We start from the raw sequence: 26,339 nt of genomic DNA, 5'->3' as shown, positions 1-26,339 counted from the left end.
TACTGCTGTGACTGTTTGACTTTGACTTAAGTCTGTTTAACATTGTGTATTGTAGCCTGGTGTGTAAACATCTCAGGAGCCTTGTGAAATTGACACATAAGATCATTGGAGTAAGTCAGGTATTGCTCTCACAATTACAGAGTAAGAGGCCAGCACCGAAGGAAGCCAAAACCTTTCAAGACTGTCCTGACCAGCCTTCGCAGAATGAGTTTGAGCTGCTGCCCTCAGGCCAGCATTTCAGAGTGCCTGTCATGAGACCTAAGGAACATAAAGTCTGCCTCCTCTCAGTGGCTATTGACAGGGCAGCATATTAAGCTCGCCCGCTTGACTGAGCGGAGTGATTTAGAGGACAGGTTGAGTACAGAGGAGAGAGCACTAGCCCGTTTAAGGAGAGGTGAATTAAAAGCATAAAGATTAATACTCAAACCTGGTATTGCCAATTAACATTGAATTAAGTTGTAATAATATCCAGGGGCCCTGTTTCACCCTAGCAGAATTGTGCAACCATTCACTGCAACCCAACCTCATCAAAAAGAGGCATGTACAGTATTTCTAAACACAGGTACATGAAGTGAAAATGAGTGGAAAGTTGACAGCAGAATTGGCTAAAATCTGGTGGACAGACCATTGGCCTATGACCAGCTGATTGGATTTTGGTGGTGATTTTGAATCTGGATTAGACCAGATCAAACGACGCATGCGTTTCAGACGGAACTATTGTTGATGGTTGGAAATCTGGGCGTTAACATTCATTAACAATAACATGCTATTTTTTCAGGGGTTCAAACCCAGAAGACCGTTAATGATAAACAAACAACTGAAAAATGTTATACATCATGAGACAACAGAGCACAAAAGTCACCAACTAATTATTTTCTGCAGTCACTATAGACTCCTTAAGATATCAAATAGTATGGCCTACTACTTTTGGTATATATGCATTGCAGCATTAGTGAATACATGTATGTTTTAACTTTGATTTAGCATTGTTTTGTTTAGGTTCAACGTTTTTTTATTTTTATTTTACAGTCTTTTTCTGATCTAATGCTGCGTGTGTTTGTTTTATCCACACTCTTCCATCTGTACACTGCGATAATTTGGAGAAATCCAAGGTTGGCAGAGCCTAATGATAACTAGAATTTGAGACAAGACAGCAGTTCTTTGGGATCGCCACAGTGAAATGTAGTGAAGCTAAATAATTCAGAGACAGCTGGCCGACTCAATTCATGACCAACGCTACAATACTATATCATATCTCCTACAGATTTTGACCAAAACTGGAGGAATGATGCATCTGAGCATTGCGATTCAAAATTGCAGCTATTGGCCATATTATGCTGTTTAAACGAATGGATGAAATTTCATTCCTCATTGCTATAACTGCAACATCAATCTAATTTTGATAGAAAATATCATGCATCCTGTTACTGATTAGACAAAGACAGGAGTGTATCACCTATGAGGTAAAAAGTGTCCTTGTTTATTATATCATACGAGTTATGATACGAGGACATGTTAAACCTCGCAAATCACGCATTCCTAAACCCACCCCAAATCCTGCCAATAATCCAACTTCTTGAACAAAAATAATTGATTATATTTTATTGTTCTAAAACTTTTTTTTAGGTTGCGCATGTTGTAATCCAGGCCTGTGCAGCATTTTACAGCCTACTAGTGAGCAGAGCTACAGACAGACCCCACTCCTCTGTCTGTTAGTAGCTGTACCTTTGAAGAGCACTCCTGTTTGTTTACTCTGGAGTCTCAAATTGGGCGTGATGCTTGGTTAGATTTCTATCAGGATCTGGCTGGAGGTCACTGCGTGGGGCCAACCCGAGTCCTGTGAAGTCTTCAGCTGCCTATGTTTAGCAGAGTACTGCTCTAATGCTACCGCAGATAAAGCCTCAGTGGAACACAGTGAGAGTAGAGGAGAAATTGGCAGCGAATCTGTAACTCATTCTATAAAAGACTCAAAGAGCTAAATTATATCCTCAGCTGAGTTCTGACAACCTATTTTTCATATAGCTTAATGAATATTTGATGGATTGTGAGAATAAGTCAGTCATATGAATTGCAAGAGGAATTGTTACTTCTACAGGCTTAAGTAACTTCTGAAATTATGTCACATACGGGAAACAATCCGTTACCCTTTGTCGGGATTTCATTTGTGGAAATCATTTTAAGATTTCCAAATCTCTGTGACAACAATTGTTTATTTTATAACAGGAGTATATCAAAGACACAAGAGTAAATCGTTTTGAAATAAAAACAGGCGAGAAGATATATTATGTTTGTAATTCTGTTATTGTTCATTGACACTTTCATGTAGAAAAATGATGGGATTGAAGGTGAAGGTTAAATCCAAAGAGTTACCTTTCAGAAGAGATTATGATTTTATTTAAACGTGTTTAAGTAACTACTTTACTTTGTTATTTTCAGGCTTGCACACAATGAAAGTGGTGCTTGCTGTTTTAAAACCTTCTTTTCTTTATAAATGGTTCCTTAAATGCTTTTCTCTTTTCCCCTTTATCTGATATTGCACTTGACTGATATACATCGTATGGCATCAGTTTCCTGTAATGATTCAATAAGTCTTTTGCCTTTGATATTAACAGATACACAATCGATTTGCAGCACCATTCATCCATCTGTCCATCTATCCATTGACTGACACAGGGGGTTGTATTGGCATGGTTGTTTACTGCTGGCTGCATGGTGTATTTTTTTGGCTCCAGGTTTCATGCTCGGTTATTTTCTAATGGAAAACTCTCCTTTTTTTCCCTCACCCAGAGGGATTTGGAGAGACTCCAACAAACTACCCGTGGAGTCTCTTGGGGGACACAGCCGTCATTCATGTGTGAATCTATGACAAATTAACAACTTTTATGTGAAGATGTTGAGGAATGAATCAAGGGTTCCTAATTGTCAAGGTATTTTTAACCCTGTGATTTATAATGTTATAACTTTTTGGATGTTTTATTTATTCCGCAGGTGTTTTCACCATCTGACAGATCAAATTGACTTCATTTACTCTTGGTCAATTCTTAGTCAATACAATTTTGATGCAGTGAGTGGTGCTGGAGTGTTCAATACATACACCTACTCTAAGATCAATTTCTGTCACACACTACTAGATCCATCCTGAGCAGGTACCTAAAACATCAGTTATAACATATAACTGCTGGTTTCCTGCCTATTGCTGAGAAACTACTAAATATTGACAAGAATAACATTGACAAATTGGGAGTCTGTGCTATCTTTCACTTCAGTCATCATTTTACTAATGTGTACTGATCCAGGCACATTGCTGAGATATCATTTTGTATAAAGCTTTTGAAGGATGAAGGAGAACACATTTCAGTGGGAGTTAATAAGGATTTGTCTTCTGGTTCATTGGCCATCGCTAGGATAACTCAGATTTCTGTGGTGAAAAAATCTTGGACTATTTCACACCACATAGCCCAGACTGGCCCAAGTGAAATGAGAAATCCTACTGCGCTCTACATGACTGCTCTGGAGTCAATGGGAGGACCAGAGTGTCACGTTCTCGTGCAAACCCAGAGTACAGAACCGGTCCTATCAGGATTAGACTGTGTTCAAAATCATGCTGTGTGACCTTGTCTTTAGGATTTAATAGCATATCACTATCCAAATGATGTAAACTGGTAGCTCCAGTGTCACGTAAGGTACAGTATGTCATTCTCTATAATGACAAAGAGGCTGTAGAAAAGGTGTTAAACACTGACTAGTATTGCTTAGTGTGAATCAAAGCAGTGACACAGTTTTTGTAATATTTATCAAATACATTTTGAAATTGTTTGAACTTAGTAAATGTATCTTTCCGGAGAGCATCAGCAACAGTTTGTTTATTGCAGCAATTGCCCTTCCGGTGTTGGTGTGAATTTATCCTGGGATAACTGTTAACTGTTGAATTGGAAATGATGAACATATTGTAAAGAGAATTACCACCCTGTGCCCACAAATACGAGTCTGCCCAATGCTTCTGAGTTGCAGTGATGAAAAGGGAGAGAATAACTTTCACCATCTGCCAGTGCAAATTGGAGAAAATGTCTGCATACAAACACTAAGCATCCAACAATATAAGTTGATGACATCCAGCATAAATTTCTGGAGACAGACGAATATTCCATTACCATGGGTGGTGTTTTCTCCACATGCTGACAAATTGCATCCATGAAAAAATGTCTTATAACGATGTATAAACAGTGCATGACTCAGAGATTAGTTTATACATGTCACGAAGACACCGGAGCTTGTGTGTTGAAGATACAAATAACTACATGAAAATAGAAAATATCAATTCAATAATTCTTTGTGTATTTGACTTTAGCTCTTTTGTCTATTTTTCATAATTAAAATTACTCTTCCACATTTCCAGTTTTGTTCAAATGTTCAATAAGATTATAGACAAGCTATAAACTATCCTAAATTCTACAATTTCCAGTCAAGTTGTACGTAAAGTATCATAATTATTAAACAAGCAATGGAAGACGTGCAGATTATTGTGTAGCAGTCAGGGCCCTAACACTTCCCTACAGAGACTTACTGGGGTAGAAAAGCCATGGATTAATTTTTGTCCCAACAGACCACTGAGCTCTCTGACCCTTCTTTGAGGGGCTCAGTCCCAGTGAATGAAAACACATGCAACATGCAATAAGAGATTACAAACACATTTTGTCTCTGCCAACTGTACAGTCACTCATTTGTCTTATTTTATGTACCACAGGAAAGAAATGGCTTAAACAACTTCATATCAAGTAAACAGACAGACACGAAGTGAGGAAACTCCAAATTAGCTTCAATCCTTGCTCCATCACGTTTTAACACATCACGTAAAGCTTTTGTTTACGTTGATAAGGCGCATTATTTGTATAACATCACTTTTACTCCCAGGTCACTCCTAGAAACACAAACACTGCCAAAACCACTCTGCTAAAACACGTCTGACGTCATTTTCCTGTAACTAGTTTTCCAGTTTGCAGCTGCAAGAGGGGAATCAATTGCAAAAGACTCACGAACTTGCCAACATATCTGTCTGTCTTTTTGGAGTCTACACAGGCATTCTCTCGTGCACTTAAAGCTGGATTGTAGCTCACAAACAAATATTTCTTGAACGATTTTATTTCTGTTTTATTTACTTTTATGTCTCAATTACCATGTCTGTTACTCCTCACAAATGAACTCTCATATCTTTTGACTTATCTTTACTGCTGCAACTGCGAGACACTACTGCTTCTGCTGTGGCGGCAATACAACTATTAAATAAATCATAGCTGGACATCAGCTGGAGTAACTCACAGTATTACGAAAATGAAATGTTCCTTGTATATGAAGTAAAGCTGCGTAAGCATTCCTGACACATGTACAGAAGAGCAATATCTTGCAGATTCTGCACAGCCAGTAGCAATTATAAAGAAAATATACTGGTTCTTGATTATGCTGAGGATATGAAGATTACTTCCACTAGGCTAAGTGAGTCATCCCGCCTTCAGCTTTCTGACAGGCAGGAACCCACCAGTTACAGAAGGTGGTTTCATCCAGTCATGTCTGTTACTGAGACCATGCTTGATGCTCAGTCAGCATGAGTGCCTCTTTGTATGTGTGTGTGTGTGTGTTTGCACCAGGTAACTGTCTCTGATTTCACTTAAAGATGTAGGATTTTTTAATGTCATACTTGAGGAATCTTAAAGACCACTGAATATGTTGAGTGGCAATGTAAAGATTTTACAGTGAGAAAGGTAGAACATTTGTAGACAATGTTAAGGCTACACTCTGCAGTAAAAGCAATGTGCAAGCTTAGTTTCTACCAAGCTATCTTTATCATTTAAAGTAAAGCCCTAGCAGGGTGTTCATCTTCATAATCTCACAGACACCAAAGAAAGTACTTTTTTGGAGGACAAAACAATATATTGCCTTGAATTGTCATGAACTGGAGGGTTGTGGGGAGGTCCAGTTACACAATCCATGCAATTAAAAAGAAATGAGCGAATAAAATCAATGAGGATCGCTTACACTGTGGTATCAATGGACTGATTTCTACAACACAAGCCTATATCTTAAGTGGGATAAATAATGCATTCACAGGCATGTTGTATGTATAAAAAAAAAATTACAAACTGAAAACAATAGATGGCTGGAAAAAGGGGAAATAAATTTAAAATAGCAGATACATTTTCTGTGGATTTCTCAACGCAACTCTACATTCTATAGGCATAACCCTCTACAGGCTGTTGCTATTCGGTTCAGCAATTGGAATCCGATGTAGTCTATGCCCCATTGTGACACCACTGTCCACAAGCAGACAACATACATCAGTTCACAAACAGTAGATGCCACACGTAAAAGAGGCTAACAGGCACAAACTGTGTCATGGTTAACACAGCCCTGTGTGGAGAATAAATATGCAAGATTCAGCGGGGCCGGCAATTCTGTACCCAATGGTCCCCATGCAGCCCCACTAATCAGTGATAATCGGATTAAAGGCACATTGTTGGAAATGTGGATGGCGAGACCGACAGCTAGACTGACCACTCGCACTTTTAGCCGATGTCGGAGCTAGGAGGAGCGCTGTCTTGAAATATAGGATCTTGATGGAGATTTGGGGTAAAGGCTCAAAAGGGGGACCCCCAAGTTTTCGCAGCACAACATTTGAAGAGGTTAACACAAGAGGCAAGGGACATGACGTGGGACCTGAGCTATTCTCTACACACCAGTGCTGAAAAGCAGACCATCTACCCACATAACACGCTGTAGTAGAAGGGGACAGCCCTGACCTTTCCAAGCCCGTTCAGTGGCTAGGCCCATAGTCGCTGGTCTATCTTCAGGAGGTGGTGGATCACACTGTCCAGCTGTGACAATGCATCTCTGAGCCATAGGAGTTGCCACGGTTGCCCCCCTGCAGTTGCACCATGGAGGAGAACCATGACATGCTTGTGCAACCTGAATGACTCTTCTTGAATGCCGGCCAAATGGCAAGGAACCAGAGGAACTGCAGGAAATGCATTCAGGAGAAATCTGGGCCAGGGTTGGTGAAAGAATGCATCCACTCCTAGTGGTGATTGTGTGTGTTGGTGGAGAACCACAGTGTGCATTATGTATTCTCTTATGAGGCGAACAGATCCACCTCCACCTTCCCAAACCTGTCCCAGAACATGTTTGAGACTCAGTTTCCAGTTTTATCATGTGGAGCAGCTCCAGTGGGACCACCACATGGCTTGTAGACCTAGCATTGTTGTTTTTCGTATTCGAGGCCTGAACAACTGCTACCGTTAGCCTAAACTGACAGCATCCAGGACCAGTTTTTACACGATGTGTTAATACTATATGGTAGATTCTTTTACATAATCCCACAAAGTAATGTAACTTAGTTAATGATATGCTAATGCTTGGCATTCAGTTACTACTGTTGGTAGTAAGCTAGTGAGCAGGACATGTCAACAATTGCAGCTTAAGTTAGAGCAGATAAGACAATCCTTACACTTCTGCTCTTGTGTTTTTGATTTTTGGAACACCATTAAAACCCTTAAAACTTTTTCGATGAAGTATTGCTCTTACTAAAGCTACACGCACATCGCTTGGAGAGATCCACAGCCTGAAGGGCAGAGTGCCCAGTTACGGTTGAAAAGCTATGATTGGAAGATCACTGTTTGGTTTGGGCTTTACAAAGACTCAATCAAAACCTTCCATTAATTTTGCCAATATGCAGCTGAAAAATTAAAAAAATGGCAGTAATCATGATGTAAGCCTGAAAACCTGCAGTACTGTGAGAACAGCAGCACGTGTCCTCCCTCTCCCTCGCTCTCTGAGGGTATTTTAACAAGGTGCTGACAAGAAAAATGATAATGACGTGTCTGTCATGATGCAGAGCTGGGTAAATTTGTCATGATGGCAGGTGACTGATGGTTTGGTATCACCCATTGGCCAAAACGATGAATTCTTTCCCTGATCATTTAAACAAAGACACACACACACACACACACACACACACACACACACACACACACACACACACACACACACACACACAAAAGCTCAGGTACGAGCAGGTAAATCACATCCTTCCTCAGGTTTATCCTCATTGTTCACAGACAAGTCTGTCTTCCATTTTCAGTCTGAAAGCCTTGAATTCCTTACGGCAACCTTTACAAACTGTAAACTACTGTACTGTGACTGCAACTTTGAAATGTATGACACGGATGCTGTAATCATTCTACTTTTGCGTAATGAAATGTAGGCTACATCAAAGTATTTTAATGTTTCATTTTATCTAGTAATGTGAAAAATAAATAAAAAACTTTACATAAGTACTTGTGAATGTCAACGGTACTTTAGGGTGAGACAGAAAAAAATGTATAGCAGTGTAAAATAAAGAGGTAAAAAAAAGCTTAGCAGTGTTCATTTTCAGTTTTCCTCTCTCATATTTCCATAAAATAAACTGTAGCCATACAAGGTGCTGTACATACCCCATGCAGAGTTTAAGATTAGATACAGCCATTTTGAATGGTCATAGAACCGGCTTACTTAAATTAAAAGCAAACAGTATTCATTTAATAACTGCACCACCATTTTCTTTAAAAAAAAAAGGTCTATAAATGTTGCATGTCTGTAGGTCAGTAAATATACTGCACCTTATAACTGAATGTAGCTCTGGTGTTAAAATGAAAAGTGAGCGTTGTGCAATGGGTTGTTAGTAGCACTGATTCTGCAAGACTAGTGAGTTTCTACACATAAGAGTTAATCCATTTGAACCTTGTAGGGGTTTTCTGCTGGCTACGTGTTGCGCTGTGGTAGTCAAAGCTAATACAGTCTTCAAAAGAATTGTCTTGGTACAAAATAGCTAAACACATGGACCTGCGATGCTAACTACCAACACATCTTCCATGTTTGACCGGAGAGTGTGAGCATGTCATTTCACACCAGAACGAAGGAATGGCAATATTTAGAGAAAAAGTTTGACACTGAATTTGAATCCAAGGTAACTAACTGAACATGTTTTGTTTTTACTACTTTACGACATTTAACTAAATGTAACCATGCATTTATAATGTAAATATAGTATGAATCATTCAACCTTTTATTTAGTGTGTCCTATCTTTAGAAATCTCTCTCCAAAAATAGATGTTGCAACAGTCTTCCACTAAGAATGAGGCAACTATGTGCATTAGAGAGAAACACATGTATCTAGTATTAGTTTAGGCAATTTGGCATTGCACTTATTTTTTTCAGTTTTTAATAAAAGCCAAAAAATTATTTGTTACATAAATGTCCCTGATTCAGATTTATAAAGATTACAGACCATTTTCAGAACTCATCTTGTCCCTTGCTGATGAAGATTAAAACGAAATAAAAAGCCTCGACTTTCCTTTATACTGTGGTCTTAAAAATCAATGGTATCAATAATGACATTTAAGCATGAGCAAAGTCCACAGGTAGATGTCATTGAGGGTTCTTAAAAATTGAACGCTGTGCCTCCAATCTAACCTTCACTAATAAGTGATGATTTGAATGGATGACAATGACAGACTGCGTATGGGCTCAATCCATACATTTCTATAATGCATAGATGTGCTCCACAGGCGAGAACTGACCTGTGATAAATGTAGAAGTTATCTCTGAAAGGTAAATCAATATTTCTTGTAAGCTGCATTGTAAGCAACCCGAAGTTCTTTAGCAACAGATAATGAATACAAAATGTCAGTAGACATCAAAAAATTTGTCTTTCATGGAGAAAACAAACGATTCCTTGGGTTATATATTTCTAATTATAATACCCTCAACATTGTCTTTCCAAACCTAAAAACACAGTCTGCACCAAAAATTTGTTAAAAATTAAAAATCCATTTTTTTAACACCCCAAGGGTGTCTTTTTCTGACCAGATTCATCATTCTGTTGCAACAACAGCTTTTTCCATTACAGTCAAGCAGAGCGTCCCTTTGCGGCAATAGATTTGGCTCTTCACAACCGAACAAGACACTAACTTTTTAACACATGTCATAAAGCTGTGAGACATCTCATTCAGTACATGGGGGCCTGTGTTGATCTGAGACTTCAGACATGCCATCGGAGAGAACAAGCGGTACGTCATCTGATGGTTTCTCAAATGACAGGCCTGTCACAAAACAGCCAAAAGCTTAGAAGTGCAGTTCACTTGACACGCAGTCTTCAGGGACGTCTCTGAAAAAATGTTGCCCCATTTAAAAAAAGAAAAAAAAAACCTGTTAGTGTGGGTGGAAGGATGGGATTGGGGTACATAACAAATAAAGCATTGGCCTACAAGATCCAGAGGGAACACTATGTGCCTCCTTGGTATCCATTTAACAGGAGGGCTTACAGCATCCAGCTACTTACAGCCTTAGCGAAGTGCTATATTACTCACTGAGCTCAGCTGGAAACACTATAGAAAATGTGTTTGCCTAGGATCTGCTCTCCTTTATCAATCCTAAACAGCAGGGACCAGAGCTCTAAGCACTATGCCATGGTTCCAGCAACAGCAAACAACATTTCAGACAGAAAAAAAGAAGGAATGGTTTCACAAATAAGATTTCAGTTTTGTCTCTGTAAATTATTTAAAGCTGAATCCGACACAGCCGACACATCCTACTGAATTCCCACAGACACTATTCAAAGACACTGCCTTTGAAAAGTAACATGCAGACTCAGAAGTACAAGTGTGCACACTGGCAGGCAGGCAGACGGACACACAAACCTTGAAAAGAATTACAAAGCGTAAACGAGAAGCAGGTGGAAGGGCACTCAATTTGAATCAGAATGTTTTATTTCTTACCGATGAAGAGGTTCCATTCAGCATCTAGGTCTGCCTGGTTCGCTAAACAGCCCCTCATAACGTTGTGACAGTAGTTGTGACAGGGCTTCAGCCCCGGCATGCTGCGACAGTATGGACAGTACAGCATCTTGGTCAAGGCTCTGACACATGCTGGGATTACATTCACCTATGAAACAAAGAGAAGTTCCTCAGTTAGGTCAAGTCTTTTCAAGCTCATTAAACCTTAATAGTTGGTTTAGAACATGCTGTATGATTCCTAAAAGGGAGAGAGAAGTGGTCATAAAACAGTAATATTGCACACCACATTTTTTGACATTTCTTTATTTCTCCAAAATTTTGTGAGGCTTGCACAGAAACCAAGCATCAATAGTAAGAAATGTAATTCCCAATTGAAAGTTCAGGGGCGGGGAGAGTCAGACGTATTTCAACTTTTGACAAACATCGCCACACTAGATCACATCTTCCGAAGCTTGAAATGTGGAAACCCACCAGATAAAACAGTTTGACAAGACAATGTTTACAACTCTGTCCATCTCGATTCCTTGTGAAGGCTGTGCCTTTTGTTGTTGGGCCATGTCATTGCACCGGCTTGAGTGAAAGCGACAGGATTTTCACATCTGCTTCCCTTCAGAGGAGGGGATGCAGAACAAAAAGTACATCTGATAATTGGCCTGTCAGCCTCTGTATTCATCATGCTTGACTTTAGATTTTTTTTCAGCACACACTCTGTTGGTGTGTGTGTGTGTGTGTGTGCAGGGAAAGTTGGCAGATCAGTCAGTGGTAGTCATAAGATGGATACAACCAGACACCATATTCTATACTTAAGGTTTGAGATGTGGCAGAGGAACCAATCTACCCATCACAGGAAATGATTTGAAGAGTCAGTTAATAACATCAATTAAGTCTAATTCTAGAGCAATTTTATGTTCATTCATCAGTGCAAAACACTGATTAATTCAGGTCAAGTCAAGTTTTATTTATTTTGTAGTCTAAAATCACCAATTTACCCTAAAAGTTGTAGAGCCTCAAACACCCTTTACTCTGAAGACCAATTTATACTTCTGCATTGAAGCTGCGCTTTAGGTGAACTGTAGATTTGTGCTTCAGCCTCCACTGCAGCCTGTCAGGTACCTCTCCATTAATGTAAGGGCGGAGACATCCAGCGGAAATGGGTGGAACCCAAATGGTCCGGTTTTCTCCGACCGGTATAGCCACAAACATTCTCATATTACAGCTAAACAGTACACCAAACATGATTCTGAAAACATTTGAGGCAAGAAATAGGTAACGCAGTAACAGTATTTTTATTCATATTTGATTAGATTTATTAGCTCCAACTCCAACATGATCTGCTCAGTTCCAGCAAAGAACTGTGTCTGGTTTCAGTCGCCATTGTTTGAAGTACAAGAAAAAACTCAACACAGTTGCACAGAAAACCTATCGCCAACTAGCATTTTGGTGGTGTAATTGCAGAGCGACGCAGACAGACCAGCGCAAAAGCATAAATGTGTCGACCACTTGTGCAGGCTACACGTAGGATTTGCACAGAGCCTACAAACAAAAGATTTAATCATTACTCATTTTGTGTTTAATCTATTTTCTTTGTCATCATTATTATTGTTAATTTGACTTTTGTTAACATTCATAATGTTTGAAGAACGAAAAAATAAACAAAGACAGCTAACACAAAGGATGGTGATATAATTACAGCTGAAGATAAAAGTGATAAGAACCTGAAAAAAGAAAACATTAGTGCACTTTAACACTACATGTCATCATTCACACCCATTCCTACACTGATGGCAGGGGCTACCACGCCTATCAGGACTAACTCTAACTTCATAACACACCCCTGGAACAGCCTGCAGGAGCAATTTGGGGTTAAGGGTCTTGCCCAAGGACACGTGGACATGGACTGAAGGATGACCCTGCTCCACCAATGAGTCACAGTCGCCCCCTGCAGAGTGCCATTGATTGTATTGGTACAATGGCCAGACCACCTGTGTGTGCATATGTGAGATGAGAGATAAGGAAGAGAAAGAGACAGAGATGTACACTATTAGTGTATTTATATTGCTGCTTGGCAGAAGGACCAAATTAACCATTTTTGACATTTGCTTCTGACTGCTTCTGACATCATGTGATGTCTTGTAAGAGGGCCATTAAAATAGGTTGTTAGCTCTCAATTCCAGCGCTGCATGTCATCCGCTGGTATGTGTTTGCATACATTGTTTATATCACTCTAGGAGTGTGGTACATTTTCATTTTGATTGAACACATTTTACAGTTTACATGCCTGTTTTTTTCCATATTGTCATTGATTCTCTGCTTATACATTAGCCTCCGCTTCCTGCTCCTGTTTGTTAAATGAATAAATTGTTAAATTGACAATATGACTTGTTTCTTCAGACTTCAATCATCCAATCCACCAAACGACACCAAACAAGAGTCAATGGCAGAATAAGCTGTTTGGCATTGGCAGAGAAAATTTGGCAAATTGTTCATGGGCGCAACCTCATCCCACAAATGCATGTTCCTTACAAATGTGGCACCATTTAAAAGGGAAATAAACAGGCTTTCCAATGGTATAAGATTCATTGCCAAGAAGCATTTTTACAACAAAGAAATAATCTACCAAACACAAATGTCCTTACTTTTTGTGCTATGTTTTTTATTTACTATATGCTATCAGGTGTCTGCTATCAGCCTGCATGGACCCTTCACAATCATTTGGTTTAATGCACAACATTAACTAGCGTTTAATTGATAACATTTCTAATTAACAGGCAGTGCTGGAGGGAGAACAAAACAAGAACAGCAAACAGCAGAGAAACAAACACGAAGAAAACAGAAAGACAGATACAGAAGAAACAGATCGAAAAAAACGGGCAAGACACAAGCAGACAAACAGAGGGAACAGGCAGGTGGCAGGAACCGCCACATTTGGACAGAAACAGAAGAGAGAAACAGAACCAAGCACATGCCAATCACAGTGTTCGCTTTGGAGAGAGCTCCCTCTTAATTCCCAAAGAATTTGTCACTTGCAAATACACATTTTATGATTCTACAATGATGCATTTTGTTAAAATATATGCAATATTTTGCTAGCAGATTATAAAAGCAGCCAACACCAAATTATCATTAATGAATTAACTGATTTACAGTGTTTATCCGGCCCACATGCAGCTTTAACCTTAAGATTTCAGTCTAGTCATTCCGTGCCGTCACCACAGTTTCTGTTTTGACTAAAATCGTATCACACGTAAAGATCCATGAGTCAAATCTGAGTGCTACATGCAATTCACCAGTCTGCTGTACCTTAGATCGGGACGAGACAGTTTTTAAATTGCACTTCCACCTCCGCCCGCATGCTCATGCATCTCCAGCTATCTCTTTCTCTTTTCTCTTCCCCTCTCCCCCATCAACAACTCAAACCTTACATATTAAATATAACATTTTCCTATCAAGCTATTTGAATCATTTTATTTCACAGGCTTATTTGCATATAAATATATTTGTTATGGTGACAGACGAAAGAGAGAGGGAGAGATCGTCCCCTTTGTGTTCACTGTTGGCTCAGCTCCACCCAGTCCCTGTGCATGGGCAAGGACACTAAATCCAGTTTAAACCGCTATCATAAAACAAAAACTAGTTGACAAGATGACTTTGGAACACATTCCCTTGATAAATTCACTGTTCCACTGTTATGGTATACATTATAGCAGCACTACAGAGCATCCTAATGAATATATAGCAGGCCTATACCATATCATCTACTCATCATGCTTAAACCATTGCAAATGTCATTTTGTACAATTTAATACCATCTTACTTTTTTGTTTCTTTCTTCCAACTAGTACAATGAAGTGCAGTATATATTCATAAGAATATAAAAAAAAAAAAAAAAAAAAGTTCTGGGATTAATCTGTTTCTGTCAATTCAATTAAACTTGGCCCAGTTTATGAAAAGCCTATTAAAAAGACATGGAGAAAACACTGGGACAGTTTTCCCAACTATAGACCCGTTCTGACTGCAGTCTTTACATTTAGTGTGACTTTTTAGTGACAACCAAATAACATACTGTATATTACATACTGCAAACAGGAAAAGTGTTTTAATCTGCCCTTGAGCTTTGTGAGCCTTTACATTGCATTAAAATAGTGCCTCTTAAGGCAATTATCTTACAGGGATACTCTTACATCATTGCAGTTACTGTCCTCAGCAGTTACTCTATGCTCTGGATGAAGGGTAATCTGATAATTGTGTTAGCATTTATTTACAGTTGAGTGGATGGAGTGTAGGATGCCTTAGATCCAGAATGAGATTAAAAAACTAATCTACTCATCTGATGTTTAAGTGCTATGATAACACCACGTGGAGAGCATATGTTTGAGTGCAAGTCAGTGTGTGGAGGAAGTATTTAAATCCTTTATTAAAGTAAAAGTAACAATATTGCATAGAAAAAATATTACATTTCAACTGAAAGTCCAAGAGATGCTTTCTTGAACTTTCTTGGCCGATTACGATGTCTTTAAAGTCTCACCTGCCAACTCTGTTTTTTGCCGAATCGATTTTTTTCACCACCGTCCTGGAACCATATCCCATAAATCAGTGTCAGCCGTCAAAAATTCTAAATGTTATCCTTTTACTTTTTTAATGTCATCTTTAGTGGTTATTTGCATAAAAACACAATTCAAATAATTAGGACATAAGAGATTTACTTAGATAAAAAAATATTTTGGCATTAGTGGTTCTAATTATATATTATAAACTGGTTAGAGCAAGTAAACAGGTCAAAATATTTTTTTAATTGCTGTGAAAACATCTTTAAACAACTGTATTTGTTCAAGTTTCTCACCAAGAACTACATTTTACAAGATTACATTTGAAAGCATCATGATAGCTTAATAATCAGACTTTACTGAGTACTCATTTTAACTGAGTAGAGCTTGAACGTAACATATTGCAAGTCAATGTAACCTCAGTTAACGTTAGCTGTCCAGCTCCATACTGTTGGCAGACGAGCCGTCACTGTGATTACTCTTTGCGTATTTGATGGGAATGAATTATAATATAATGAGTGTATAAATTAGCTGTTCCAAACGATTTTACGGTTGTTCCTCTGCGGCTTATTTTGGACTTGCAGTTGTGACAAATTGCAAGCTTTATGTCTTCTTCACAAAATCGGAAATATGAGACTGATCGATCGGGTCATCTCTAGAAAGTCTTGAATGACAAATGTCATTTATGTAAAAACACCTCAATGTATTGAAAGTATCAAAGGTACTCATAATGCAGAAAAACTGACTTATATATATAATGTATCGTTGGGTTATCATTACGTTAGCATTTGTAAGTAGCTTTTTATTGTTGTAGTTGGTCGAGGTGAAGCTTTTTGTTCTGTATACATATGTATATAAATGTTCATTTATATAAAATTACTTAGTTTGATATTTAATTCGTACCTAAACTAACTAAGGGGCCATTCTGTAGACTAAGTACTTTCACTTTTTATACATTAAGTACATGTTGCTATACCTTTTCTTATTCATTTAAATGTCAGACTTTTACTTGTAATGGAGTATTTTTACATCGTTGTATAAGTACTTTTACTTAATAGCAGTACCCAAGTGAATGAACTTGGATACTGCAAATGAGAGTGGGGTAAGGAATAAACAGCGGCCATCTCATTAGCCTGCTGCTTCAAAAGAGCAGCTTACAGATGCAGTCAGCATTTCAGCCAGACTCCTGGTGTGAGCATTAACTTTATTGAGGATTGGAAATGTGAGATTATAAATCGGATGAGCCCCAGCAATAATAAAGCCAGCACTTCTCATTTCATCCCATAAAAGGCCACAGTCGGGAGCCGTTACACTCACCTGAATTCACTCTCAGCAATAAGACATTATTCAAGATAACTGAATCATTATAATAAAGGACAAGGCTCACTATCATAATGAGAGATAACTCGAAAAGACACTCTTGGAAGACATCACCTTGTCTATCCGACAGGGTGTTGTCATGCACATATGGCGTGAACTCCCTTTAGGGGTAACAGAGTGGGAAGAGCACAGAAGATGGAAATTGCTTTGTGCCACAATGTAATGAAGTTGTGAGAAATGACAATGACTTTGCAAGCTACCAAGGCCAATCAAGGGGAACACTAGTGGGACATTGAGTCTGTCGCCAAAAAAATTGTCTCAATAGTTCTGTCATAATTATTGTGACAGGCTGCGCTGCTTTGCACTGATTGGACATGGATGTAAGACTGCATTGGTGCCCCAATGTCCCCACTCAATTCCACAGCCATTAGTGTCAATGGCAATATGAGTGATCTGTCACTGTGCAAGTCAGAGCTACCATCTGCTACCAAGAGAAACATGTGCCTGGTCTCAACAAACATCTGTGTAAAAACTTGACTTATTTCTTCCCAATTGAAGGATTACATTAAAGATTGTTGCAATAAAACTCAGAAATTAATTTCATGTGTTGGAGAAAATTCATTACATCAGCTGGAATAAACTCACAGAAGGTAACAGTAAAACCTTTATACACTACACATAAGCTAATGCTTCTTATAGATATTGCCAAAACGTATTACCTGAGGTCTCAGTGACCTAAGACCATCAACATTTAATCAGTTTACAGTTGAGTTTATTGACTTATAGGCAAATTTAAATGAGACTGACGGACGTACATAGGCACAAGCTGTCACCAGCATGGAGGCGCTTTCAATCTAGACGTCAAATAATTTCATTTCAAGATTTCAATCATTTTTTATTATTTGATAGTTACTTTCTTCTTGAACTTTACCAAGTCTTGCGGACATAAATAAGTAAATAAAGGCATTGGATTTGACAAATATTACATTCCAGAAAAGTATTAACCATGAAGGTAATCTGACCTTAACCAAGTACTGTTAACATTTTTTTTGGGGGGGGGGGGGGGGGGGGGTTTCCCTGTTCTGATGCAAGGGTCCGAGGACAGAGGATGTTGTGTGTTGCAAATTTGTGATTTGTGATATTTAGCAAATAAAGATGAATACAAAATTGAATTGAAATACTTTTAGCTGCCTAAACCTAGCCACACGTACTTAACCGTTTTGTTCATATCTAAAACATGTCCAGTACGCTCTGGTTTGCAATTAAATGTGTGGTGTGAACCAAGTCATATCCAAAATTAGAAATGAAGTGCATATATAAAACAAGACAAGATAACCAAATGGGTAAACTTTAGATGCATATTATTAATTTGGTACATAGAGTCACATGACAGTGTACAAGTTGTCATTGGTCTGTAGCACTGTACTTTCATTAATTACGTCTCCTTTCTGTGCGTCTCTGTGAACTTTAGTTTCCCTCCACTCACCATGTTAAATGTAAGATGGAGCCAAAGACAATTCCGGAGAGGCTGCACTAAAATCACTTGCTGTCAAATCAATGAATGTCTGAGACTGACAGAATAATCCACATGTGAGCAGCTGTGCCCCCGAAACACAACACAGCAGTACTTGGTGATCTACCCTGACAAGTACCATGGTATGTGACATGTCTGGAGCAGCAGTTAAGACTGATTCTTTAATTTACCAAGACAAGTGCAAACATGTTAAAAGCCAGCCTGTGCTGCTCGATGACTAGGCACAGCCATTCAGTATCTCTGGTGGGTACAAGATCAGCATACACTGTATTTTTATCCATCTGCCGTGGAGCCTCCTGGATTAAAGCACAGCACTCACCCTGTGTCCGTCAGACTCTGAAAGTCTACAGACCAGCCTGAATGTCAGGGGCACACAGGTCTCACGTGGCTGTCAAGAAATCTCTGAACAAATGTCACAACATCGGTGCTGACAACCTTCTCTAAGTGCTTGTTAAATAAAGATGTGGTGCCATACACTTTAAGTCAAGGTGCAAAAAAGTAGTCATACGATGTGATCTGGGTTGACACAGTCAACTGATGCGACATATTTTCAATAGTTGTTGGATAAGACGGATATATTTCACATCATGACATGTTAGAATTCAATGGATATTTTCTTACATTTTTTACCATTTTCCATCCTTTTGTGTTTGGATGGAACCTGAAGATGCCCTCCCACTCTGTACCTGGCTGACTAAGTCTCTATTGTTTAGAGTTTTCAGTGTCAAATTGAAGAGCATGGAGAGATTTATATGGTATATTTCTTTATTATTCCTTCATATCATGTCCTTGTATTTTAGACCACACGATGCCTCTGATTTTTTCCAACATTCTGCAGTTCACCACAGATCAAAATCTTTTAATTAAAAAGGACATCTTTGGTGCAGCACATTTCCCGATGCCGTGCCAACCTTTTTTGAGCCAGTTGCCATCTGCCATCATAGCACTGTGGCTGAGGCCTTATCCCCAGCAAGCTGTGTGAGCTGTGAGCCAGGAAGACAGGAGACAGAGACAGGAGACAGAGACAGGAGACAGAGGGAGGGAGGGAGAGAGAGACGGACACATTTGTCCAGTGCATCTGTAAGTGGGCCTTAACTGAGAAACACGCATGAACCATACTCTCTTATGGAGGAGATCCAATAATCTGCCTTGAGCAGAATCTGCCATCACATTGTTTTAGTCCACTTTCTGGTTGTGCAACAAATTCATCACAAATACAAATACTGACGCAAGTAAGACTCTACAAGATCACATAACGGCACTGTAATACATTCACTATGTTGATTAAAAGAAGGCATTTTGTCATTGTGTCTCTTCAACCAGTCATGCTGTTTCTTTAATTTGTGAAAGAATTTCTACATACAGAAAAACCACAACCAATTCCATTGGTACTGCTTTGCTTATGAACAACTCATTGGGATTTAGTTATACAATATAATTTATACCATAAAATTTCACTGGACTAACTTTTATTTTAATATTTTATTATTTTATTATTTTTTTCATTATTGATTAATCTGCCAATTATTTCTTTGCATTAATTTATGAATAGTGTCGTATATAAAATGTAAGAACATATTGTGAAATGTCCAACCCAATTTGAGTTCTAGAGTAGGTGGCGTCATTAACAGTCATCAACATTACCCTGGACCCAGTGAAACAGAAGCTAGAGCGTCTCTAGCTTCTGTAAAGTGTACAGTATCAAGAGGGACTTAAATTAAATCCTTCACATTTAATTGGGCTGCTATAAAGTGGAGAAGCTTAGAATGTAGCACGATACGGAGCTACAGAGTACTGTGGCTGCAGACATTTTTTGCATTTACTTTTAAATGGGTGAACAATATGAGCAGGAATGTGATCTAAAAGGGTTAAATAGGCATTTTTCATTTAATCTCAACTAAATTAATTTCAGACCGACTCAGAGTGACACTGTTGTCTGAGCTTGTATGCCTGTAGAATGCACTTGCACTGTACTGTATTGCACTGAATGTACTATTTTGCTCTGGCAGCGAGTTGGCTAAACTGATTGAGCGCTGAGTACATAAAGTAGAAAATAAATAAGACACCCAAGAAAAACTATAGAAAACACATGTAACTGACATGTGATATCTCTTACATTTCAGCAATCGGGCAGAGCAATAATTTAAGGTAAATGTTGTCTAAATGTTGTGTAAAGATTAGAAACTGCCTTGGAGCTTAATGTCAAATTATCTGGCAGTTTGTGGTCGGAAATGAGTGTATAATAAGATCAACATGACAGTGTAAGCCATCAGGAAAAACAAATCCCTTAGTACAAAATATCTTACTTCCTTCCAACATCACGAGTAAGTATGCACCATGAATTAGGCTGGCTTCCTGTGCGTATGCAGAGTGAGTGATAAGTGCTCTAAATGCCTGAAGTTTAAACCTTTCAAAAGGACCAAATCCCTGCAATCTTCTCTGAGCAGGTCTTAATATGGTTGGACTGTGTTTTAAGTACCCCCCGGATAAAACTCTTAATGGTCATCATAAACTGTAATCCAGAGAGATTCTGCTCTTAATCCAGGATCGGGGTCCAGGAAACTGTTCAGTGCAAGTCGAGTGCAATCCCATTTTATGGAGCGATATCTCTCCTGTTCCGACTTGACTGCATGCAGAGCTGCCGGTTACCAGTAATTATGTATGGCTCATCATCATCAGTGCACCATCCTGTGTTAAAGTAACGTGGAAATTGAACAGACAGATGGTTGAAAGCAGCCATTTCATATAAAAGGCACATTTTGTCATTTTGAAACCTCTGGTTTTCACGACTGATTTGGTTATTTGAGTTAAAGCCTTAACGGTTGCTAGTACGATCCACTCACTAGGGGCCATGTACAATATGCAACACACATGCCGAAGTAAATTTCTATCAATTTTTTTATAATGAATCATAGGCCAGAAAAAAAAAAATATGCCTTGATTTCATTTTTCAATGTTGGTAAGATGGTTGTGGTGTAAGAAGAAGTAGAGAAACTCAGAAGTTTTTGATCTATGTAGATCCAAAATGTGCCTTGTGTATAATTAATGAGATAAGATATCATTGTTGATAAAAATTTGCAGCAGTGGAAGGTCAAGAAGGATCTTTTAATCTAAACTTTTAAGTCGACGAAGACAAGAAATCGCTCAGGAAATAAATGAAAATGTTTGAAATTCCACGACAACTGAGCCTCAAACTGCTTCAGAAGATTGAGTGATAAGAATTCACGAGCAGCTACCAATGCATCAATAATAATAATGCATATATTATAAATGAGACAACCCATTCAACTTTGGCTACAACTATTATTCCCATTACCTATTCATTCACTGATTATTTTCTTAATTAATTGTTTAATCTTTTGGTATGTAGCATGTCAGAGTCATTACAGTTTCCCAGAATCCAAGCTAATGTCTTCAGTTGTATTGTTTTGTGGACTGCTTTTGCTTAGAAACTGCTTCAACGTTTAATCATTTGTCAGAATACTTGCAGATTCATTTTCTGTTGATCAAGTAATTGATCAATCAAGTTACTGTTGCAGCGCATTGAACACACACACATAATCTGCATAATGAGTGCTTTTGATACATAGCTACATGTAAATACCTAATTCTAATGGTAATTTTTACATTGTGATATTATTCCTTTTAATTAAGTATCTACATCTTCCACCATTGCTACATGAGAATACGTCATACACGGTATTCCTCTCAGATGGGTTATTGAACAAAGCTTTACAGCCTGACCACCGTTTGCCCAGAAGTGATTTGCTAAAATATCACAAACTGCTGGATGACCAAACACAGCAAAACACTGATTTCTGAAGATAGAGGAAGTGCAGCTATAACACCACACAAATGACACGTTCGACCATAAAGTATATAAATCTCTGTTGCTTAAAGTGCCTTGTATATAGTGGAGTGCTAACATCTAGGAAGTGAGAAATTGGTATGTACAGTACTTTAAGTGTTCTAAGGAGATGCAAGTGGCTTTTTGTCACTGAAAGAACCAAGGGTGATTCTTAGGTCAAGGTGATTTGTCATGTCAAGCTACTTTTTCACCTCCAGTTCTACAGTATGGTTGTTCACCAACCTGACAGCCTTTAGCAATGCCACACTGTTTCCTGGCTCCACTTCATAATTGATGAGGAACTAAGGAAAATGGGATTTCATCCAGAGTGAGGGTGCCTTTTAGGCCTAGGACAAATGTATAGAGGTGCTCATTTTAACTCTTCATCTTAAATAACTGCAATGCCACTGAGGAACGGTGAAAGGCTTGCTCAGAGGCAAGCTGGAGGACAATAATAAACAATGAACCATTACTGACTCTTCAGAGGTAATATATGGAAGCAGGGTACATACAGCAGTGAGGATATAGCACTACCATGATGTAAATTCCCACAACCCCCCATAATTAAGTGAGGTCTGTTGTTACAGGAGGAGGGTGATGATATATCAAGCTGATGGTTCAGTTTCAGACACGATAATAATACAAGTTGGTCACAGTATAAGTTCTGGTCTAATGATGAGGAAAAAGTAGATTATGAATTTGAATGCTGCTTTTTTTGTTTGTAAAGATAATGTTGATTTTAAGTTTAAAGTATTCTATTTTACGTCATGTTTAGTGGCCATGGTTTTGTCATAAACTGACTACATTGCACTACATTAGATGTCTACATTAGATGTTTTCATAAAGTAATAAAGATTAACAGTGTTTCCTGTAATTTCCTATAAAAGGAGTGTTTCCTGTAATTGGCATTTCTATGAAAAAGTAAGTATTGGTCTAAGCTGAGTCACATATTTGGCTGTTCACCGTGTTTGTGAAACGCTTTAAGAGTTCAATTCAACACTAAACCCAATGTGTATAATTAAGTTCTATTGAGCGTTGGTGTTAAATTGACTCTTGCTAGAGTGTATTTTTCTATATAAATGAAATATAAATACAGTAAGAAAATGACACAATTGACAGTGTACACTTAAGCTTTATTTAATTAAACTTATGAGTACACGTTAAATAACTCAGGAAAAGGAAAACATTTTACACTGAAGTTTGGTAAACTTGATTGTGGAGCTGCAATGATCAAATAATCAAAAGATAATTAATCTCTATTTGGTTGATCGATTAAAGGTTTCATTAATTTTTCAAGCAAAATGGACTTTTATTTGTTATCAAATAATAATAATAATAATAATATATCAATTTTCTATAGCGCTTTTCAAAATACCCAAAGACGCTTTACAAAATAAATACAATATAATCAATTCATTCAATATTTATTTTTGTGGTTTGAACTGTTGTTTCAACAAAACAAGACATTAGAAGTCATTACCTTGGAGTCTGTAGAGGATATACTTTTTTTTGACATTTTTTTAAAAATTCATAGACTATCAATTGATTAATCAACAAAATAATCAGCAGATTAATGAATAAAATGATAATAATAATTAGTTGTAGCCCTTGTTTATTGTTGTTGACCGTATAGTTTTTGTTGAAACAGCATTTTCTGTTATATACCGAGGGTTACTTTATTGTAACCTTACCAAACAGGCCGCCGACGGTGCCATGCTGCGTGTAGACTGTGCGCGTACTGTAATGGGAGGGCCTCTTACCACCTGCCTGTAGGCTTGGGAGATGCACTCACAAAGCTGGCCACACCATCCCCGAAGCACACAACCAGCTGTTCAGTGTACTTGATGGCGGCCTTGCATTCTAAAACATGCCAAGACACAAACTGGGCAAAGAAGATATAACTATTTCTCCCTATCCCCACATGTGGTGGAAGACAAAAAGCACCCAGCTATAAAGCCCTGGACATGAAAGAACTCCTTATGTTCCAGGAAATAAAGGAGGAATTTGTCAAAGGGTGGCCAAGCTGCGATCAGCACAGAGCAGCAAGTAATTGGGATAAATCAAAAGGGCGGTTAGTTTACATATTCTCTTAGCTGAGGTCAGTGACGCTCAAAAGCTTCAAAGGGACTTTTCACAAAAGCTTCCACTGCCATTGGTGCGAAGCCTCCTGACCTCTTGCAATATCTGCTGTGGCCAAAACATTAATGTGTGGAAATGTCTGAAATAAACTAAACAGCAGCCTTGTCAGCCAAAGAAGAAACCGTCAATGTTCAGGTGGAGAGACTTCAAAGCTGGAACCACACCAGGCTCAGGTGTGGCGTATCAGCTGAGGATCAACACTTAAAAAAAAAGTAAGTAAAATATCTCAAATATAAAAGATTATAATAATAAAAAAACATATACAGTATATATTTGATGTGAGTGTGTGTAAATAGTTCCTGCCAGTTTTTGATCTATTTCATAGAGCAATGCACTGCACCATCAAGAGCAAACAGCTTTGGTTATATAATGTTTACAGTTTAAACGTTGATGAAAAACTGTTGCATAGCTTTCTACGTTTAACATGGAATTAGAAAAAATATCCTCTAAGCCCTGAAAAACGCATTTATAATCTCCAGTGTTTGATAATGCTCTGAAAACATATTTAGTCATCAGAATCAAATCAACCAATTTCTCAAGCCAAACCATTAGCGACAACAAAAAAAAAAGAAAACTTTACTCATGTCACCAAATGAAATGTCAGCGTAGAAAATGTTACTAATTTTCCTGATACGCTATGTCTAAAAAGTAACAAAATGAGAGTAGCAAAGAGAAACACACCACATCAGAAATCTCAGGGGGTGATGGGCTTTAATCTTCTCTCTTTTGCAAAGCTTTGCTCTCTGCGGGGGATTCTTCTGACATGTGGAGCACACTGTGTACTCCGCCAGTCATATGAAAAACAAATGTCTCGTACTGACCCTCGCACCCGGAGATCAAGTGAATCTAAAAGAAAATGTTTTCATAAGGAATCAAAATGTTTTCTCTTTTTCTTAGCCTTTAATAAATAATTTAGATGCAATCAAATCTAAAGGAGGATGATGTTAAGTCCAATGAAGAGGTTTCAAAGACTTAAGAATCAGGAAGGTGTAGGTGGATAGACCATCGGTACAGTGCGGATAATTAAACTACTAAACCATGTTTCGCCTGTGTTAATTAACATTAATCACAACATATGGACTAGAATAATGCATGGCCTCATAGAAACAACCCTGTGTTATAGTAGAGACATATGCAATTGCAGGCAGTTTAAATCTTACAGGATATTTGCAAACGTAATACTTTATCTTAAAGCATAATGTAACACTGCTCAACAGCACACGATTGCTTAAGTGCCAAGCAACCCCAAAATGAGTATGAGGAGAAAATTAAACTCACCTTGGCTACCCTGTTGGCGACCTCCCGACCCACCATTAGCCCCTGGACAAATGTCCGGGCAGCGATGAAGGCCCTGGTGACCTGGGCCTTAAGTTTCCTTGGCACATCTCCAAAGGGCTTTAGCTGATCTGTGTATTTACTGACGCACTCCAAGTAGTCGTCTGTGAAGTGGTACTGGGCGTTGAGTAACTGGAACATGCGCTCTAGCAGCCTGGACCAGAAGTCATTGAGCATCTCCTCCAGGTTGACGTTGCCCCCTGTGTAGTAGCGCTTTAGCTCAGTGAACAGGTCCTGGAACACCTCCGAGTTCTGCATGTACAGCTTCCCGTACGTCCTTGTGAACATACTGTTGAGAGACTTCTCAGAATTGTCCAGCAGCTCCAAGAAAAACTCTAGATGGATGGATGGTTTGGGGAGAGGAGGGAGAGATGGAAAAGACAAACAGTTGGATTATTGTGCCGATATTTACAGTATCTAATGTCTTTTCCTACAATACAAACCAGACAAAAGGCTTTGAAGAGGGCCGTTTAATCTAGTCAGAGTAGTGTTGTTGCACTTTAATGTCTCATTTTATGGCTCTGTCTGCGTATACAGCGCTAATGTATAGCAGCCAACGATAGGTACTTGATTATGTGAAGAAAGTCAGTCCAAAGAATTAATAATTTAGTAGCAGAAATAATGGGCCACAAGGACTATGAATGATTAATGTAAAGGTTCTGATTGCATACTGTAACAAAATATTCATAAGTTTTAGACACAGACACTAGTATACATTATCAACTGGAGGGTCCACCATTATTCCCAAACGCATTAGTTCCTCACTGAAACTATTTATTTGTCAACCGAGACAACTGGCC

General features: G+C 38.4%; 1 protein-coding gene across 2 annotated transcripts in view; it reads right to left on the bottom strand.

Moving 5' to 3' along the window:
• The window catches only part of LOC116383129 (glypican-6-like), a 123,203-nt gene that overhangs the window by 32,790 nt on the left and 64,074 nt on the right, over positions 1 to 26,339 (bottom strand). For both annotated transcript variants that reach the window (XM_031846709.1, XM_031846710.1), the window contains exons 3-4: positions 25,483 to 25,874; positions 10,803 to 10,968 (exon numbers count right to left, since the gene is read on the bottom strand). In XM_031846709.1, coding sequence (XP_031702569.1) covers positions 10,803 to 10,968; positions 25,483 to 25,874 — 558 coding nt within the window. The remainder of the gene's footprint in view (positions 1 to 10,802; positions 10,969 to 25,482; positions 25,875 to 26,339) is intronic.

Source organism: Anarrhichthys ocellatus, unplaced genomic scaffold (genome assembly GCF_004355925.1).
Source record: "Anarrhichthys ocellatus isolate YVR2014 unplaced genomic scaffold, GSC_Weel_1.0 scaffold6, whole genome shotgun sequence".
In the NCBI taxonomy this organism is placed as follows: Eukaryota; Metazoa; Chordata; class Actinopteri; order Perciformes; family Anarhichadidae; genus Anarrhichthys; species Anarrhichthys ocellatus.
This window is presented reverse-complemented; position numbering and strand designations above follow the sequence as displayed.